Source organism: Vipera ursinii (genome assembly GCF_947247035.1).
Source record: "Vipera ursinii genome assembly, chromosome: 5".
Lineage (NCBI taxonomy): Eukaryota > Metazoa > Chordata > Lepidosauria > Squamata > Viperidae > Vipera > Vipera ursinii.
In genome coordinates, this window is record NC_139518.1 from 31,995,100 (window position 1) to 32,015,058 (window position 19,959).

At 36.0% G+C, this 19,959-nt stretch overlaps 1 protein-coding gene across 3 annotated transcripts in view; it reads left to right on the forward strand.

The window, feature by feature from the left end:
• Positions 1-19,959, forward strand: part of SERPINE2 (serpin family E member 2) — a 79,287-nt gene that overhangs the window by 11,789 nt on the left and 47,539 nt on the right. Inside the window, exons 2-10 of one of the 3 annotated variants that reach the window (XM_083364569.1) lie at positions 479-631; positions 4,733-5,007; positions 7,954-8,181; positions 10,364-10,561; positions 11,760-11,958; positions 12,049-12,149; positions 13,929-14,015; positions 14,979-15,062; positions 16,427-19,597. In XM_083364569.1, coding sequence (XP_083220695.1) covers positions 4,752-5,007; positions 7,954-8,181; positions 10,364-10,561; positions 11,760-11,958; positions 12,049-12,149; positions 13,929-14,015; positions 14,979-15,062; positions 16,427-16,464 — 1,191 coding nt within the window. In that variant the 5' untranslated portion in view covers positions 479-631; positions 4,733-4,751 and the 3' untranslated portion in view covers positions 16,465-19,597. Of the gene's footprint in view, positions 1-478; positions 632-4,732; positions 5,008-7,953; positions 8,182-10,363; positions 10,562-11,759; positions 11,959-12,048; positions 12,150-13,928; positions 14,016-14,978; positions 15,063-16,426; positions 19,598-19,959 lie in introns of those variants that run through there. The other 2 variants (XR_014492740.1, XM_083364568.1) reach the window with 2 other exon arrangements.

The window sequence follows — 19,959 nt, forward strand, 5'->3', positions numbered from 1 at the left end:
TCCATTCGTTGGCTCTTAATTTCACCATTTGTTGGCTGCGTGAAAAGCAGAGCTGTGTTGAGTTTGCCATTGCTCTCCCTGGAAATCCTTTCACCTTACATACTTGATTAGGCATTCTTTCTTACTTTTTGTAACCTAGATGTATATTATTGTTATTTTAATAATTAGAATTGCTGTATCCTTTGGGGATGAGATTTGTTGGATCAGGATTAATATGAAAATTGCTCTGCCATCTTTTGTTAATTGCTAATGGATTACCTTCTGGTTCAAGTAGAGTTCATCCTTTTTGTACAGGTCTGTATTACTTTAAAACATTATGCAAAGTTTCATAATTTTACTTTTCCTTGATGTAGGATCACTAACTCAGACATACATAGGTAGAATTTTAGAGAAAGCCATGTTTTATTATTAGATGTGGGCAACTTTTCTATAAGATACATTTTTTAAAGTTTATATATTCTTGACTCTGCCCTTTTAGGTTGTTATGTGAAAGAAATTATTACATTGCAATCTAGTCCTGGAAAGCAGCTATCCATTTATAGTACAATATGCAGACTATTCTAGAACCTTCCTCAACCTGGTGCTGTCAGTATTTCGGATTACATTTCTCATCATCCCAGGCTGAGTGAAGGTACATTTGAACTGTTTTATTATTTTGTGTGGCTTTAACCCAGGGGTGTCAAACTTGCAACATCATGTGACGTATTGCGACCTATCGTGATTTTTTTGCCATTGCCAGTAATGGGGTGGGCACAGTTTTGCTATGATGCATCTGGCCTGTGGCCAGCAGTTTAACACCAACTGCTTTAACCTATTATCAGTTGTCCCAGGATAATCTGATTCTTTTAGGCAGCAGTCACATTTTAAAAATAAAATCCAAATATTAAAATTTTAGAAGAGAAACAATTCCTAAAATATTTTTATGGCTATTACATAACTGTTTATGAAAGGCATTTAGACATTGCTGCCTTATTAACAGTAGCCTTTTAAAAAGAAATATGTAAGCTGAACCAGTACTTCTAGGAAAGCCTAATTGATGTTGAAATCTTTTCTCAATAAGCTATGCACCAATTTTATTTTATTTTTTTAGCCCAAAAGAATGTGGACTGAAATTATATTAAAACTTGGTAGTTTTATCCCTCAGTAGAATAACTCTATGACAGAACATAATGGAGCAAATTTGATAAGGCAGGAGAAAGAGTTTGAAAGTGGACCAGATCAATGTGGGGGCTGTGAAGAAAAACATTGCTTTCCCCATCCACATCCAGCCTTACGTGAGAGGCTGAGAGGCGTTTGGGCAGCTGCTTAAAATGTTTGCAGCTGCTCCTTTCTAAGCCCTCCCACCTACAAGTTATGTGATTCAGAGCAGAGCATACACAGCCTTCCCTCTGCTTCCCCAATGCACACTGTTATGTAAACACTGAGATGCTGCACAAAGGAAAAGCAGAAATACTACCGTAGGTGCAACACGTTTTTTACCCTCACAGAAGAAACTACAGGTGCTTTTGTGGTCACGGCAGATTAAGGGATTGAAAAGCATTCTAGAAGACATGCTCTGTGTGCTTTCCCTGTCTTTATTTTTTCCAACCAACTGAATATTGGGAAGAAATTATCTAAAAGGCAGCAGAATGCTGTCTAACTACCTACATATACTGCCATTATCTCCACTGTAAGCTCCCCTTTTCAATCACATGGCCCAGAATGAAGTGTATACCTCCCTTCCTCATGTTTCTCAAGGTATGCTTAATATACAAACACCCAGAGATGCAACAGAAAGGCAGAGAAAGAACATATGCATACACATAGTAGCATATATGTACCACCTTCAAATATAAATAAGCAGGCAATGGCAACACGTACGCACATCCTGATTAGTCCCCTGGGATAAAATTGTATGTTCAAACTTCTTTTACTTCATTATATGGAATGAAATATTTCTGCTTCTAATGATAGAACTGATAGATGCCTTCTGATCGATCGGGCATAACTGACGATAAGGTTGGAAACGGTTCTAGAAGCCATGCTCTGCATACTTCACTTTTCTTTTTTAACTTTGGGGAACTGGACATTCTTTTAGAAATATCCATGTACCATCTTTTAAGGAAATATTAGCCTATGCCAGACATGTCAAACACAAGGCCCGGGGGCCGGATCCGGCCCTCGAAGTGGTTTCATGCGGCCCATGAAGCCATCCTGGAAACAGTGAGGGAACGGCCCCCACTGCCTTGGCCCTGGCCCAGAGACCCTCCTTCTGCCAGAGACCCTCAGATCTGTCCCACTCCTGCCCAGGCCCCCATAGGCACGCTTGATGCGAACGATGTAGAGCTGGCCATGCCCACCCAGTAGGCCATACGCACTCTAGCCATGCCCACCCAGTAGGCCACGCCCACCCAGTAGGCCACGCCCACCCTGGCCATACCTACCCGGCCCCCTGAGGGCAACCGCAGTGCTAATGCGGCCCTCAATGAAATTGAGTTTGACACCCCTGGCCTATGCCATTGAAAAAGAAAGCATAGCATGAGCTTGCTTTAGACCAGGGGTCTTCAAACTTGGCACTTTTATGACTTGTGGGCTTCAACTCCCAGAATTCCTCAGCCAGCGTTTGAAGACCCCTGCTTTAGACAAATTTCTCTCTCCACAGGAGATGGATGATTAAAAAATGTGAAAAATAAAATCTGAGCAGACAGTCCATTTCTTTATATTAAGTTATATTGCAAGCTTAATAATCTAAATACATAATTATATTTGAATTGCTTTTGTGTAAGATTGTTAAGCTTTGTTCACTGAAATGCAAATGACAAAGCAGGGAAGCAAGAGCTAAACTGAAGTCTTCGCAGTTCTTCCTATTTTATGTATTCTGCTAAAAGTATTGTGAACTAGTTAATTGAATAATTATTCCAGCTCATTAAAAAGCTGTACTTTTTCCCCCTAGATGAATTAAATACTTATATTTATTGAAAAAAGAGTACTTTTTGACCTATGCTGATCCCCTTCTGATCAAATTGGCTATCTAATTTCTAGGTTACTTTATTCTTACAAAATTAAATATGATGAAAAACTACATATGATAGCTAAAGGAGGTGCTTTTTGGAACATGTTAGTATGAAGAAAGCATTTGTTTTTGAAGTATTAAAATAGCTATGTCCCACGTGAGACTTCTGCACTATATACAAAACTATCTCTGCCTTTATAGAGTAATCCTGGTTTTGAGAGCACTGCCCTGATTTTTTATCAACTTCCAGGTCCTAATCAAAGTCCTCACCCTTTAAATCCAGTACAGCACTTACATCAGGATTTTTTCCTGTAAAAATTGATTCCATTCATTTGATCCAATTATCTTGAGAGTTCTGCTTAGAGACCTTCCTTATGTAATTAATGGGAGTTAGTCAAAGAAGTGGGCCTTGCCCATGCCTTTGTACTACTCAGGGCTTTTTTTCTCATAGAACGCTCAGAATGGAGTTCCGGCACCTTTTTTAGATGGAGCCTTGTAGGGTAGGCAAGGTGGGTTGTATGACATGTGAGAGTTCCGGCACCTTTTTCTTTTACAAAAAAGCACTGGTACTACTGAACATGCTTACTATAGAGACTCAAACAGTGCCTTTCCTACTCACTTTCTGGAAGTTTGCAACTATTGGGATGATATTGTACATCAATGTTTTCTCAACCTCAAAAACTTTCTCACCCAGCATGCTATATGGAAAATCCAGGGAGTTGTTTAAGTCTACACAACTTAAAAGTTACTGAGATTGAGCAAATACTGTTATTAGAGTGATTGCCAGTGAAAGAAATTACTATGGGGACTAAGTTTCAGAGCAGGTTTGCAAATGATGTATTTGCCTTAACATTTCAGAGAGAGGAGCTTTGTTTGCACAGCAGTAAATAATATCCGCTTATCCTATTTGAATACTCAAGGTGTTGTCTCTATTAGTATACTTATAGAAATTTTTATGCCTACTAAAGCATGGTGTGACTGAAAAAGCCTTTAAACAAAGACTCAAGTTTTTTCCTGCTTTAAATTATTTACTTTCTTTCAACTTCTTACCATCTCTCATTCTGAGAACATACACAAATGGATGCACGTCCTTGATCAGTGTTGCTTATTGCCTGCAAAATCAAATTTTATTCTTTGAACAATGCCCAGAAAAGAAGGAGAAAAGATTAAAGAATGTACACTGTAACCAACTGTGTTTCCAGTGCATTCAAGCTAAAGGAATGAAAGTGCTTAAACATTTGATTTATTCTGTATCGGGACTCAGAAGTAAAATAAGATTTTCTACAATTTCATTCCAGAGAGCAAAACAAGAGTAGAATTAAGATACATTAAATTAATAGGCAAGTTATGATTTCAGAATTGTAAAAATGCTTTTCCTGTAAAAGGATGTTCTTAGAAACAAATATGTCAGAGTTAGCATTCTTTAAAATATGTTGTGATTAAAGCTGCTGTATCGCTTAAAATGGGACTGTGGAGATACTGACATAATAGCATAAATCATCATGCACTGAATCTGGATTTATTTTAATTCTATTAACAATTTGCTGCAAATAATTGGCAGCTTTTCCTCTTGTGGTGGTGCAGTTTTTATGAGAGGGTACTGATTTAAAATTTGAATCTGTGAAGCTGGATAAAGGACTATGGGCCATGGTAGTTAGGAGTTTTAGAAGAAACATCCACACACCAGGCTCACCTGTTTTGGGCCATTTCACGTTGTATACATTCTTTGTTCTTTTTCAGGTTGTTCTAGATTGGAACCATGTATTGGCATTTTCCTCTCCTCTTTGCTGCCTTGATTTCAACCTATGTGTGCTTTCCTCAAAATCATTTGTCACTCGAGGAATTGGGATCAGACATTGGAATCCAAGTTTTCAATCAACTGGTCAAAACCAGAGCTGACGATAATGTTGTGGTTTCTCCACATGGAATTGCATCAGTGCTTGGGATGCTTCAGCTAGGAGCAGACAGCAAGACAAAGAAGCAGCTGACTACTGTGATGAGATACAGTGTAAATGGTCAGTGGTTTTGATCTATTATTTCAAGATTTGGGCTTTTTGTATTAATTTCTGAAATAAATTCATCTGTGCCATAACTTTTCCATAAGCACATAAAGAAGTCTGTGGGAAAACAGTGCTTACTGTTGTTCAGTACATTAAGCAGTTATCATGTCCTAATGCATACTAAGTAGATGACAGTGAAGCATTATCTCTCATACCAGAAGGCATTCTTGGCTCCAGTGTCTGGCACGAATGCTAAAGCACAGTAAATCTAACAAGAACTGATTTCTTGGTTCCAGAGTAAGCAGGATTGAATTTCATTGCCAAAAATGGGCAGAAAGAACAAAATGCCACCTGCCTCTTGCTCCTGATGCAGGATGCATACATATCCGTGTGAGCACTCGCATGATATTTATAAAATATTATTGTGCTTCCTGGCAATTTAACAGTATAATCTGACTGTTGGGGGGGGCAAGGGGGAGCAGTTGCCATATCATTGTTGTTGCCATATAAAACCTTAGGGAATTCTACTTTTTTTCCTACTCATCTTAGTGCTTTTTCTAGCCCACACCCTTATTGTTTTTCCCATCCAGAAACTTTCTCTTTAATGTTTTTTACTGCATCTTAACAAGAGAACCAGCAACTTGTCACAGATTGCTTCAATGACTAATAACTCTGTAGTGATCTTTTTGTTTACTATGAGCTTTACTTTTCAAACTAGAGGTCTTTATTACCTATGCAGTAGGGTGACCAGAGGAATAGAACCATGGTTTAAGTACTCTGACATATATACGTGATTTTCCCTCCATCTCTTCTACAGATACTATCTGTTCAGTGTATTTGATTGTGTCAGAAACGGGCTTTAATACTTAAAAGACTCAGTGGTGGGATTCAGCCAGTTCGCACCACGTTGGCAGAACCAGTAGCTAATTTTTTTTGTTGCCCAGGCCCAGAATGGACTTCAGGAAGCAGCAGCCACACAGACAACCGGTTGTTCACATATTTGAATCCCACTGTTGAAAAGACTGTAGCTTTAGTTATTCCATTTGCATCAGATTTTTGCTAGATATGTTCCAGGATGTATAATTGTCAGCCTAGAAATTTCCTAAACCAATCTTCTTGAAAATCTTTAGATGTTTTAGGAATACCACTTCTAGAATTTTAATCCAGCACAGCCATTGGCCCTAAGAATTCTGGATTATATAGTAGCATAAATTGGATAAGACTTTTTCAAACAAATTTATTTGAGGTATTTGACTCCATTGAAATAATTAGAGCTGCTTTTGTTTGTGACTTAAGGCTTTCCGCTGAAGACAGTGCTAGTATCATGTCATAATAAATAAGGCTGTAGGATGCCACAAGAACTTTTCTTTTTGTTGCAGACTGACCTTTTTGCCTCTAGAAATTCAGGGATGAACAGAAGCAGATTGGCATCTACTGATCGATGATGAGCTATAATAGATCACAAAGAATTCCTGCTTCCTAGATTTGTTTTTAGCATTGTCAAAATTCAGAAAGTTCCTCCATAGCTTCTTATGGTAACAGGAAAGAAAGCTACCATTATCAGGTTTATGAGTCAACATATAGGGAAAAGATGGGCAGCATAAATTTTAGATAGATAGATAGATAGATAGATAGATAGATAGATAGATAGAATTATGATTTCATTCCAGGTACTAATAAATTTTAATATTTGAACATTGCTTAAATGTGTCTTCATTACTGATCCCTTTCTGATCCACTGATGGAAGATTCTAGATTGTGAGTTCTAATTCCACCTTAGGCATGAAAACCAGCTGGGTGACTTTGGGCCAATCACCTCCTTTTGGCTCAACCCATCTCACAGGGTCATTGTTGTGGGGAAAATAGAAGGAAAAAAGAGTATTATCTATATTGGTGGCCCCCAGGGGGAGATCCTTCTCTGTGGGCGCCCCGGAACTATGGAATCAGTTACCGATTGAGCTCCGGATGGCGCCCGATCTTCGCTCCTTTCGCCACGATCTAAAAACATTCTTATTCGAACAAGCCGGCCTGACCTGATGGGGGATTGGTGGGGTTTTTTACTGTTGTTTTATTGGGTTTTTAATATTGTTTTGATTGTTTTTAGTGGGCATGTATTTAATCCTTTTTTAATTTTTGTAATTCTGCATTTTTATTCTTGCCCTGTTCACCACCCTGAGTCCTTCGGGAGAAGGGCGGTATAGAAATATTATTAAATAAATAAATATTATTAAATAAATAAATATTCACTACCTTGAATTATTTATAAATTAAATAAAGGTGGGATAAAAGAAAAATCTAAATAAATAAAACTGTAGTAAAAAAGATCAAGTTAGATTCTGAAAGCCAAGTGTACTTACCTTTATCTTAATTGGCTTCTCTAACCCAAATAGTAATTGTTCATTTTATAGGTAAAAGGTAAAGGTTCCCCCGCACATGCGTGCTAGTCGTTTCTGACTCTAGGGGCCGGTGCTCATCTCCATTTCAAAGCCAAAGAGCCAGCGCTTGTCCGAGGACGTCTCCGTGGTCATGTGGCTGGCATGACTAGACGCCAAAGGCGCACGGAACACTGTTACCTTCCCACCGTAGTGGTCCCTATTTTTCTACTTGCATTTTTACGTGCTTTCGAACTGCAGAAGCTGGGACGAGTAACAGGCGCTCACTCTGTTACGCGGCACTCGGGATTCGACCCGCCAAACTGCCGACCTTCTGATCGACAAGCTCAGCGTCCTAACCCACTGAGCCACCGCGTCCCTTGTTCATTTTATATATCTCCCTTATTAATAAGTTGTTCATTTATAAAATTAAAATAAAACCCAACACAATCAGTGCAACAAAACAGTAAAATATCACATAAGACAAGTGAAAACTTGAGTCATTAGACTGTACCATGTAATCTAACAATGGTGAACAAAAGATTTATAAATGAAAATACCTTTTATTTTTTATTTGTCTTTCAATCAGGAGCTGGTAAAGTATTGAAGAAGATAAACAAAGCTATTGTCTCAAGGAAGAATAAGGATATTGTTAAAATTGCAAATGTAGTTTTTGCAAACAGTGGGCTGAAAATGGAAGCACCTTTTATTTCAAGGAACAGTGAAGTGTTTCAATGCCCTGTCAAAAATATAAATTTCAAGGATCCGAATGCTGCTTCTGACACTATGAACCAGTGGGTCAAAAATAAAACTGAGGGTATGTGATATTTTTCTTTTTCTCACTCTTGTTTCTTCTTTAATTTGTTGCCTCTTTTCCCCAGTGCCTAAATTTTGGTTTTAAGTACTATAAAAGAATATACACTGCATATGCTCTGTTATTTTGTATGGGATTGTGAACGCTAACGGTTAAGTATAGTAATAAAAGTGCCTCGGATCTGGCAGCATCTCTTCCTAGAATCTTTAATCCTGACTGTCTTGCTATTACTACTTTCCTTCTCACTCCTAAGCATAAGTAGAAAAGCTGAAAAGCTAAACATTGAAGCATTCAGATTGCTTCAGAAACATTTTTGTGAACTATCATATTTCTTTTAGGATACAAAATCCAGGTAATGTTACAATTAATTCCAATTATTTTTCTTCAAGCTAACGATATTCCCTTGATTGAATTCAGTGTAGGAATACAGAAGTACTAATGTTCTTATTACCCCTTTAGTTGATATTTTACCAACAATTCCATTTTCATAAAAAAAATGAACCTGTTCTATTTATTATACTTTTAAACTTACTGCAGTGAAGATTCTATATTATAAATTCCAGAAGAAAAAAGTTATTCCAGGTGAGCATAGTGAAACAGAAGAAATGTTGATATCTTGCTTGAAAGCCCAGGATTTTGGAGAAATTGCTTAATACTGGACTTTTCTTTGTTATAATAATGACCAAATATTAATAAATATATCTCTAAAGTAATTTGTTCCTTTACATATATGTTCTATTTATTTATTTCTCAAAGCATTTATATTTTTCTTATGAAGCTTTATTTAATTCTACCAACTTAAAATTCACCCTGTATTCCTTCATGCTTTTTTAATTGGATTTGGGGTGAGATTGATGCATTGTAAAGTGATTCAGCTATGCAAATAGGGAAAAATAAGCTTTAGTCCAAATTAGCTAGGATATGTTTTGGTTAAAATTGTACTATATCCATGGGAGCCAGTGTTAAAACCCCAGGATAGAATTCAGGGGCCAACTGGATGATCTTGGGCCAGTCACACTCTCTTAGCTGAGAGAGGAGAGCAAGCAACAGCAAACCACTTCAGAATCAAGAAAGACTGGAGGGACTTGTCCTGGAAATTTACAGGAGTCAGCACTGACTGAAAGATGCTCACATGCATGTGCATGGACATTCACACACACAGACACAATGGCCTTCTCTTTCTGATCCAGGGATGCTATCAATAACATAGCCAAAAGCAGAGTGGTTGCTCAGACAATAGACTCGGTTTGTTAGGGTCCTTGCAGAGTTTTCATTCTAAAACAAACAGCAATTATTGCCACTAAGGAGGAGAAAAATGCAGTGGATTCTCTCATGTCTATGTTCTGAAACTGAAACTTCATGATAACGTTTAAATCCACGATAAGGTTTAAATCCACGATAAGGTTTAAATGATAAAGTTCCAAACAATGATAATCCAATATATCTAGAAAGATTTGGGAAGAATAAGATGACATTTGCTTTTCCTGGTTGGTTGTTAAGAATTTTCAGGAACATGTCAGTGGTTTGTGTATCTGTTCCTACCTTTCTCTCCTTATGTTCTTTATAGCATTCTTGGTTTCAGAATTGGTGTTTTATTTTCTGATGCTTTTCCTCTTTATTAATGGTTTATAAGGCTCACAGTCTTATAAGCAATATTTCCTTTTCATGGGTCATTTTAAGAGGGCTGGACTGACAAGGTGGCAAGCTTGTAGCTTTAGTCTTTTGTATGCATATTGATGGAAGGCAGAAGGGCATTATTTGGTAGGGATTGGGGAAGGAGATGTTGGGTAGAATTGAGTCAGGTGGATAGTGACTGCAAGAGAGGACAATTAAGGGAATGGCAAGCAGAGTTGTGACATGTTAGGGTAGGGATTTGAGGTGCTTCTGGTTGGATGGGATTCTATGCAGTTTCCTCTTAAGTGCCAGATTAATCAGAAAAGGGCCTTAAACCCTTACAAGTACAATCTCCCAAGTCATGGAATAGCAGGCACTTCCCAGAGAAAACATATAAGAGGTCCATACATGATAGAATAGTGGGCATGGGTTTTTTTTTAACCAGATTTTGTAGTGGCATGAAAATCCAGTCACCATGTGACTCCTCTGAAGTTGCTTCAGTATATAATAACATGTCAAATGTGTTCTTTACTTTCTACTGCTGAACTGAGGTTGGATTTTGTTTGTTTAGGTATGATCGACAATGTCCTAACCCCAGATGATATTGACAGTGCTCTGACCAGATTAGTAGTGATAAATGCAGTATATTTTAAGGGATTGTGGAGGTCCCGATTTCAACCTGAAAACACAAAAAAGCGAACATTCAATGGAGGTGATGGAAAGACTTACCAAGTGCCTATGCTGGCTCAGTTGTCAGTGTTCCGATGTGGTATGTTCAATAAAATGTTAAAATTCTGAAATTTACCTTCCTCTAAAATCCTATGGACTGAGATTAAGAAAATATTTAGTGGGATTGTGCAGGTCATTTAGAAAAAAGCTTCCCAAAGCTACCCAAGAAAGTGTTACTCAGAAAATCAAGGTAATCACATGTCTTGAAGTTTGGTGCGTCCATTTGGAGTCTTCTCTTATCTCCTCAGCCTTTCTGAACATCATAAATATACTTTCACTGGCTTTGTTGTGAAACATGTACCTTGACATCAATCCCTGAACACATTGCCATGAAAGAATGGAGAATGTATATGTTAATATTTTTGGTAGGAGATCCAGTGCTAAAGCTTTTTACAACTGCACATTCATTGGCTATATATACATAAAGTAGATCAAAACTTTTGACTAAAGTCATACTGGATGTTCTAGTAATACAGGTAGTCCTCGACTTACAACACATCATTTGGTGACTGTTCAATGTTACAATGGCATGAAAAAAGTGACTTGTGACTGTTACAACCATTGCAGCATCCCTGTGGTAATGTAATCAAGATTCAGACACTTGGTAACTGAGTCATATTTATGACGGTTGCTGTGTCCTGTGCTCATGCGATTACCTTTTATGACCTTCTGACAAGCGAAGTCAGTGGGGAAACCAGATTCAGTTAATTAGCAACTCCAATGATTCACTTAACACTTAAGGTTGTAAATTGGGGCAAAGTTCACTTAACAAGTGTCTCGCTTAGCAACAGAAATTGTGGGCTCAATTGTAGTTTTAAGTCAAAGAATATCTGTAGTCTAATTCTGTAAATATCTGGGTTCTTCCTGGTGGTATCTTTAGTTTCTGATCATGTAGGCAAATCTGAAGAGTGAGTTGGCCTTGATTAACATAGTTGGCATGTTAGTTTGTGGTACTGAAACCAATAAAACATTCTGACATTGCTGATTTAAAATGTTCCGATTAGGTTTTTTTAAACTTGAGTCAGGAAAATGGTTTCCTTCTCCATTCCATTCTTAGATTACTAACTGTATTTCATGTCTATTTGAACTTATTTCATGTGAAAATACAGAGACTTTTTGTACAAAAGTAGTATTCATATTGCCCCCTCCTCCACATCTGTAGGCTGACTGAGAATAACACTACATGATTCCAATCCTTCTGTATTTTTAATTATTTTTATTTGCTTCCTGTTTTATAGGCACAACAAGCACTCCTAATGACTTGTGGTATAATACTATAGAACTGCCATATCACGGTGAAAGTATCAGCATGTTGATTGCTTTGCCTGCACAAATTTCAACTCCCTTGTCTGCTATTATTCCTCATATTAGCACAAAAACTATACAGAGCTGGATGACAACTATGGTTCAAAAGAGGGTACAGGTCATTTTGCCCAAGTATGTAATTCCCCCCCCCTCATTTTAATGGAAAAAAATAGGATCGATAGTTTTACAGGCAATCTTACATATTTGATATGGCTCCCCTAGGTTTACAGCAGAAGCAGAAACAGATTTAAAAGAACCTCTTAAGGAACTTGGCATTCGAGATATGTTTGATCAATCAAGGGCAAACTTTGCGAAAATAACAAGTGAGTTACCATCTATTGCTCTTATTTATGCCTTTAGGAATTACAGATAAATAGAAAAGTGATGCTTTGACTTTGTGCATATTATTCCTGAATATGAATTTGAAAAGGAAACCTGTTGTGCTACATTATTTCCCAGGAAATAGGTTTCCATATGTTGAACCACAACTCTCATTTTTATTGACTATTGGCTGTGCTGACTGAGGCTAGTGAGAATTATAGTTCAATAGTCTGAAGAACATCAGGCTACATAAGACTGGTGTATGGTCAGAAGTGCAATATGTTTTTCCATATTACATGTTTAATTTACATCAGTAATGTGAAAAATCTGATTTATAAACAGAGAAAACCAGCAGAACATGCTAGCTTTGTGTGCCTGACTCTTGAGAGAAAAAATTAGGCAACCCCATTTTATCCTAGTCCAGTCCTGAGATCCATTCATTTATTATTTATCTCTCAAATTTATATAACCTCCCAACTCACCTAAGGGTGGTACATAATAATGTAATGTAATTATGTAGCAAAAATTGTTTCTCAACAGTGCATGAACCCACAAAGATGGGCTGAATGAGCTATGGTTGGAAAGCTGATGTTGGTTTCTGCAACATGTGTATGTTTCTTTAATTCTGAATGTGAAATTATGTAAAAAACTGCAGACATGTCAACATGCTGATTATGATAGTTCTGAATGGTAATGGTAAATAGCAGCTGTGGTGGTGCCATACCAGAATGCAATATTGCAGGCTAGCTCTGCCTACTGCCAGGAGTTTGATCCTGACCAGTTCAAGATGGACTCAGCCTTCCATCCTTCCAAGGTAGATAAAATGAGAAACCAGATTATTGGGGCCAATATGCTGATGCTGTAAACTGCTCAAAGAGTGCATAAAGCAGCAGTCTTAAACCTTTTTGGCTTTGTGAACAGGCAGTGGTGGAGGTGGAGGGATGGTTTGGCTTACACGCCTGCCTTTTGTGCAAATAGAGCTTTGTGCACTTACCCACCGCTTGCATGGACCAATTCCCAATGTACTGTGGACCGATAATGGTTTGTGGACCGGGGTTTGGGGACCCCTTCTGTAAAGCACTATGGAGCGGTATATAGGTCTATTGCTATTGCTAAATATACCCAGTCAATCTTCGATATTAAGAAAATAGTTTTTTTCAGTTAATCAACAAAGCTTTAACCTAGATTTAGAAGGTATTTAGAAATATCTTCTAAATAATTGGGCTATTTCTTGTGAAAGTTGTATGCCTCACAGAAACATAGATTAGTGTTTCTGAAACTTGAAATTTTTCAGGTTGTACGTACACAGTAGTTTTTAAAAAAATATATGCTCATTTGCATTGGTTTTCGCTTTAAAAAAGAATTAAAAAATAAAGCTTGTGTACTGAATAATTCTGAAAAAAATAATTCGTTCTTCCTGGAACTTGGATCCATTCATCCAGACCCTTGCAGTATTTGAATAAACAACTATAGTAAGTGGTTAATACCTGTTAGTCATTGTTTGCATATAATTGCTTTGTCATGCAATGCATTGTTTTAATTTGTACTGATTCATATCTCATGAATATCATCATTGGAACTTTTTATTAGATAAGAAGATAACAATATCTGTAAATAAATAAAATCAGGACCGCGTGTGAAATATTTTGATATGTATTAAGCTGTATGGAATTCATTAACTTCTGTTGCTCTAGGTTTTCTTATAATTGAAAATGAATTTGCTTTTTGATGGAATGAAACAATGATACATTCACACATGTATGTTATGGTTGACCCCTTAGGATCAGAAAACATTTATGTATCTCAACTCTTGCAAAAAGCAAAAATTGAAGTAAGTGAAGATGGAACCAAAGCTTCTGCAGCAACAAGTAAGTATGTTTGATCTAAATCACCAAAAAGTTCTACAAATACTGAAATAGCATTAAGAAGCTATATTTTTATCTATTCCAAAAAGTTCACTCTTTCAAAAGCCTGGTGACTTTATTTTTATATAAATCAAAAAATAATAAAGAAGCATGTGGAATTTGGCCTAAACAATGTAACATATTATTTCCTAAATATTAAAATCAGACCAAAGTATAATTTAAGGATTCTGCATTTAATTCTTCCAATAGAAGAAACTTCTCATTGCTGAATCTGAGCATTAAAATATAGTAATTTGAAACGTAATACTGCATTTCACAACATCTCTACTTAAAATACTTCTTCAAGTAATAATGTATATTGATTAAGAAAACATTTTACTGCCTGTAGCTTGGCACAGGTAATTTAATTATATGTTCAAACAAAATAGCTGGTATATTGTACTGAAATCTTAAATGTTACATATTTTTTGCTCCATACTTACAAAAACATTGGTTATGCTTACAGTATAATTTTTTTAAAATATGCACTCATAAAAGATCTGTATTCAGTATCAAAAGTATGTATACTATCCTGTTTTTCCTGTTAAAAATTTCATGTTCTTCCTTAGAACATTTTTAATACATGAACTTTATCCATTTATAATTAAATATTTATATTTGAATTTGAATATGGCCCTTAGAATACCATATAAAACTAAACAAATGTTACTGACGGGAAAAAAACTGTTTTTGTAAAACTACACCATTTGCATTATTCTCTTTGTTGTTTTCCTTCCATGATAGAAAGTTGCACATTTCTAAGTTCTGTTTTAACTGAGAAAAAATTAATTTATTTTTTAAAAAGTATTTATCCAACATTGAATTATTTATCTAACAATCTAACAACAAAGATAAATTCAGTTCATACGGTAGCTATTCAGAGCCAAGAACAAGTAAACAGTCAAATTTTTATTCTGCTTTGTCTAGCTGCAATTGTAACAGCTCGGTCATCACCTCCTTGGTTTGTAGTGGATCGACCATTTTTATTCTTCATACGGCACAACCCTACAGGTAATTCTGTCACACTTTTTAAATATTAGCTAAATTCAGGCAGCTTTTCTCCATGGACAGACTTGAAGCGCAAAAATATTTCAGACTTGCTTCCGTGTCTTTCAAAATAAGGTTCCCAAACTCTATTCTTCTTTATTGTTAATAAGAAATGCCTTTTCTTGACAGGAACAGAGTAATCTGCAGCTGTGCAGGATTTAGACACTTAGGAGTTGTTGCCAGAACAAATAGATTCTGTGTTTAATTAGTGTATTTCTTAGATAATCTACGTATTATGATGCATGCTTTGAAAGAAAATGCCAACTCTTTGGAAGAGCTAAGTTCTGCCCTCAGTTCCCAGATATGGGCAGCTTAGGACATCAAAGGCACATTATGCAACGCTGAAGATGCACAGTGGCCAATTGTCAGCCACACATCTCAGAGCTTTGATCCATTTTTCATTGATATTCTAAACTAAACCTAAGGCAGCTGCTAGGGAAACCACCATTTCCCCCTCCAAATATAACTCAGAAGGGAACTGGTAAATGGTATATTTTATTCAGTGTTTTAGTTATTTCTTCCACAGATTCATATACGGTAAAGACCAAATAAAATTCAAGAAATACATTCCTGCAGCATTAGCATAAATGAGATATTTGATCATACTTAATCACAGCATTGTATTCTGATATACTTACAATACTTATTTACATTGGTTTTAGAAAAATATCGATGAGATTTTCAGCAACTAAGTTAACACAATAAATCTAATTAAAATTAGATTAAATTATTAAATTAAAATAAAATATATTTTAGTCCTCAAGTAATTTACTAAAAACATCTAAACCCAGTAAGAAGCAGAGTGGTCATTTCTCATCTGCAAATATTTGTGAGAAATAAAGATTCATTTGTCAGCTATTTTTTTAATGGCATTATTTTTTTTGCCATGGTGAGCAGCCACAAAAATTTAATGAATTTCCATTCCCTTGCAGAGTATGTAGAAAATTATTGTGCCTGATTTTGACATAAGCAAAATTTTAAAAATATTAAGAGTCATTAAAAATTAGACTCTTACTGGGATATTTTATTTTTTAAAATAAATTGTTCATTGAATTAAAAAAATATTTTACATGTTTTAAGGGTTTCTTTATGAAATAAACAATAACAGATTGAGGTATTACATTTGAATCTGCTTACAGCCAAACCATAACATTTCAAACACTTTGTAGACTTATGAGAATGTAACTGCTAACTTCCATCTAGTAGTTATATAGTAATCAGTAATTTTAGAAATTGCTGTTTAGATGAAAACTTTTGTCTTGATGTTTTGTAACAATATTTTGTATTTGTGAATTAATGCAATTTCTGCAATAATATTTCTTGTTCAGGTGCTGTTTTGTTTATGGGACAAATCACCAAACCTTGAGTACAGGAAGAGATTCTTTTCTTCTGAATAAAACTAAAGATTGATGCCTTTGTACTGTTTAAATATTTTTGTACCCTGTTTTTCAGCTCTGAACTAGCTTTGGAAATGTTGGTCATCTAGTTTTTTTGGGGGAAAAACAAGTAGCTGAAATTCTTTATGGAAGAATAAAATGCCTTTTTGAAAACATTGTAAAGTTCCTTAAAACTACTGATTAGCTCTCTGTGCTAACAACTTTTGCAAATTCGTTGTTCTATTTCATATTGTTTTTAAACCAATTTGAAATTAAAGGGACAAGTCCGATTTTGGTTTGGGTTGGACTTGCTTATACCTTTCTACTACTACAATTCAGTAGTTGGATGAGGTGTTTGTCATTAGAAAGCAACTGAAAGCTTTAGCATTTTTTTTATTTTAGATTGTGCATGTTGCTGAGTTTTAAACAACTAATGTTCCAATTAATGCCTTTACATTGGTGTAATGTAAACTTGTCATAGCTAGTATTCTATAGATTTAAATTTTATATTTTTTGTACAAAGGAAAATAAAATCATAATGAACAGTTGAATATAGTGCAAGAGTCACAGTGATATTGAAGGGAAACGATTACTCACAATTCATAAAGTTGAAAGTAAACTGTTACTAAGATGAAATTTCCATGTGATAAAATAATTCCTATAAGGAATGACCTGCATTTTGGAATACTTCTGTTAAGTAAATTTGAAAAATGTTGCAGGCTGTCTGTATGTTAATAATTTATTATATCGTATGGGACAATAAGGGTGCCGTGGTTCAGCAGTCAAAGATGCTGAGCTTGTCAGTTGGAAAGCTGACAGTCCAGGTCAGGGGTCAGCAACCTGAAACAGTGGAAGAGCCACTCGGAACCTGTTCCCTCACAAAAGGAAAAACTGGGAGCCGCAAAAAATGTGTGCGCATGCGTGTACATGCACGCATGTGCAGAACAGGGTTTGACTGAAGAGTGGAGCCAAGGTGAGATATGCACCTAGCCTGCATATTTGAATTGATTGGTTGAACTTTTTTAGTCCCACTTTTTTTTTTTTGGACTGCACATGGCAGAGGACTGGGAGCCGTAGGAGACGGCTGAAAGAGCCGCATGCGGCTCCGGAGCTGCAGGTTGCACACCTGTGGCCCAGGTTCAAGCTTCTAGTGCCGCGCAATGGACTGAGCTCCCGTGCTGGCCCCAGCTCCTGCCCACCTAGCAGTTTGAAAGTATGCAAATGTGAGTAGATTAATAAGTACCACTTAAATAGGAAGGTAACAGCATTCCGTGCACCTTTGGCATACAGCCATGCTGGCCACATGACCATGGAAAATGTCTTCAGACAATGCTGGTTCCTTCAGCCAAGGAACGGAGATGAGCACCATGCCCTAGTTTCAGACATAACTGGACAGGGAAACCATTACCTTTTTTATTGGAGAATAATGTTATGTCAACTATTTTCCTGAAATATATTTGTATGCTACAACTATTTTAAACCAATATCTTCAAAAACTGTCCATTATTGACATAGCCCTAAAATAATTTTTAAAATGTTAACATTATTTTTCCCAACAATACAATTACTCTGGGTAAAGCTCTGTTTTTTTCTTTTATGTCCTGGAAAGAAGGTTGCAACTTTTTCATCTATTGGAAAGTATTTTAAGTCTTCCAAATAATATATGCTTTGTATGTCATTCAGATATGCTTCTCTTAAAAGATAATTTTAGTGCAATTCAATGGAAGATTCTTGTAACAGCCTCCACGTGGATATGAAACATATTTTTCTGTGTCAGGCATAAATGCTCCAGAAAGCTGAATGTGGAAAAAATGTTTTATATACCGGTATATAAAATCATGGACATCAGTATTAATTGTTAAATCAGTTGTTTTCCCCCAAAATGTATTCTATTCAATCCTGGGGTTCTCCAAGAACTCAAATGGAAAAAAAGAATTAAAAAAACCTCCACATTCTGTCAATTTTCTACCATTAGAGCTTAATAACAGGCTTTATTACCTGAAAACATTTCAAACCCCCTGTGTTAAATTGCTGTGTTTTATCTGTAACATAAGAAAATATATGTTCAGTGTAACTTTATTTTATTCAACAATATTTCAAGATTCTAAATTATTCACAATAATTGAATAGATCATAAAAGTACTGTTACCAAATACAAAATTAAAATTACCAAATACAAAAAATTCTAATCACCATAGACCAAATGTAGCAACTATAGTTCTTATCAAAGTATTCTCCAAGACCCCAAGAAAGATACTGTAATACTTTTCATCTGTTTTGGAACAGAAGGGGAGGGCAATCCCAAACTCTGGAAAGATGTTTCCATAGGGTCAGAACAACCAAGGGAAAAGCCAGCCCACATCCTAAACCATCTGGGGAGAGAGAATCAAGAGCATACACACAGAGCAGGATAATTCTACTTTAAGGAGCCAATCCTGTAGAAATAAAGATCTTCAGCCATAGAGATGAAGCTGCTGGTACAGATTACCATATGATTCTTTACATAAAATGGTTAATATGTTTCTGTTGATCTTTATTTCTCTTATTGCTGCTTCACACTTTTCCTAATGCTCATTAAACAGATGTTAGATCAGAAGGCAAATTTATTAGCAAATTGTGACATGATAAAGAATTAGACAATTGCTTTCGAGCTTTTTCTTGGCTCTATCTTATGTCTTATGTTGAGTGCAGTTAGCAATAAAAAATATTTGTGGAATGGAACCTGGAAACCAAATAGTTATTATATGCTGTATTATAGTTGCTGAAACGATTCGTTACTTTTGAAAATAAGTGACAATTGTAAATTAAAATTTAGTTGGTTAGAAGCCTATTTCTACAAACACATAAAACCGTGTCAGGACAAGTTGTGTAGTTTTATTCATTTGAGAAGAAACTACAGATTGAGTCGCAGAATATTTGTCTTGGAAGAAGGCTCAGTATCGTTATTCCTGTCAATTGTGAAAATGCACTAGTCTGCTTCTGGATTTTCTGAATGCTTGCATATCTTTGCCAATGAATCTTACCAGAGGTCCATGTTTGTTCTACTACGTTATATAAAAGAAATGTAAAAAAAGAACACCAAAGTTTGGTGCTTTTTTCAATTTTTTCATAAATCAAGTCCAATGTAATATCCTGAAGTGAAAAAGTAATTACTTTTCTATTTCAGTTAAAGGAATATTAGAAGGAATTCTGGATCTGATCTAAGCTGGGTTTTCAAAACTGGACAATTGCTAGAAACAGAGGTGAAGCTTATTTAAAAACATGGCAGAGTCACATCAATCAAAGGTTGCCATGAATCTTAGTTTTGAAGTGGTAACATTTATAAAGAAGTCTTCATTGAAAGTGCACAAACTTAGCTACGTTCTAGGGATTACTGGAAAGCACATCGGGGAATGGTAGGGAGGAAATGTGGATTGGCTCCCTATGGGTTTTGCAAGCTTTACTTTTCTGAGTCAAGAGGGTGACCTCAGGGAGAGAGTTTGTGT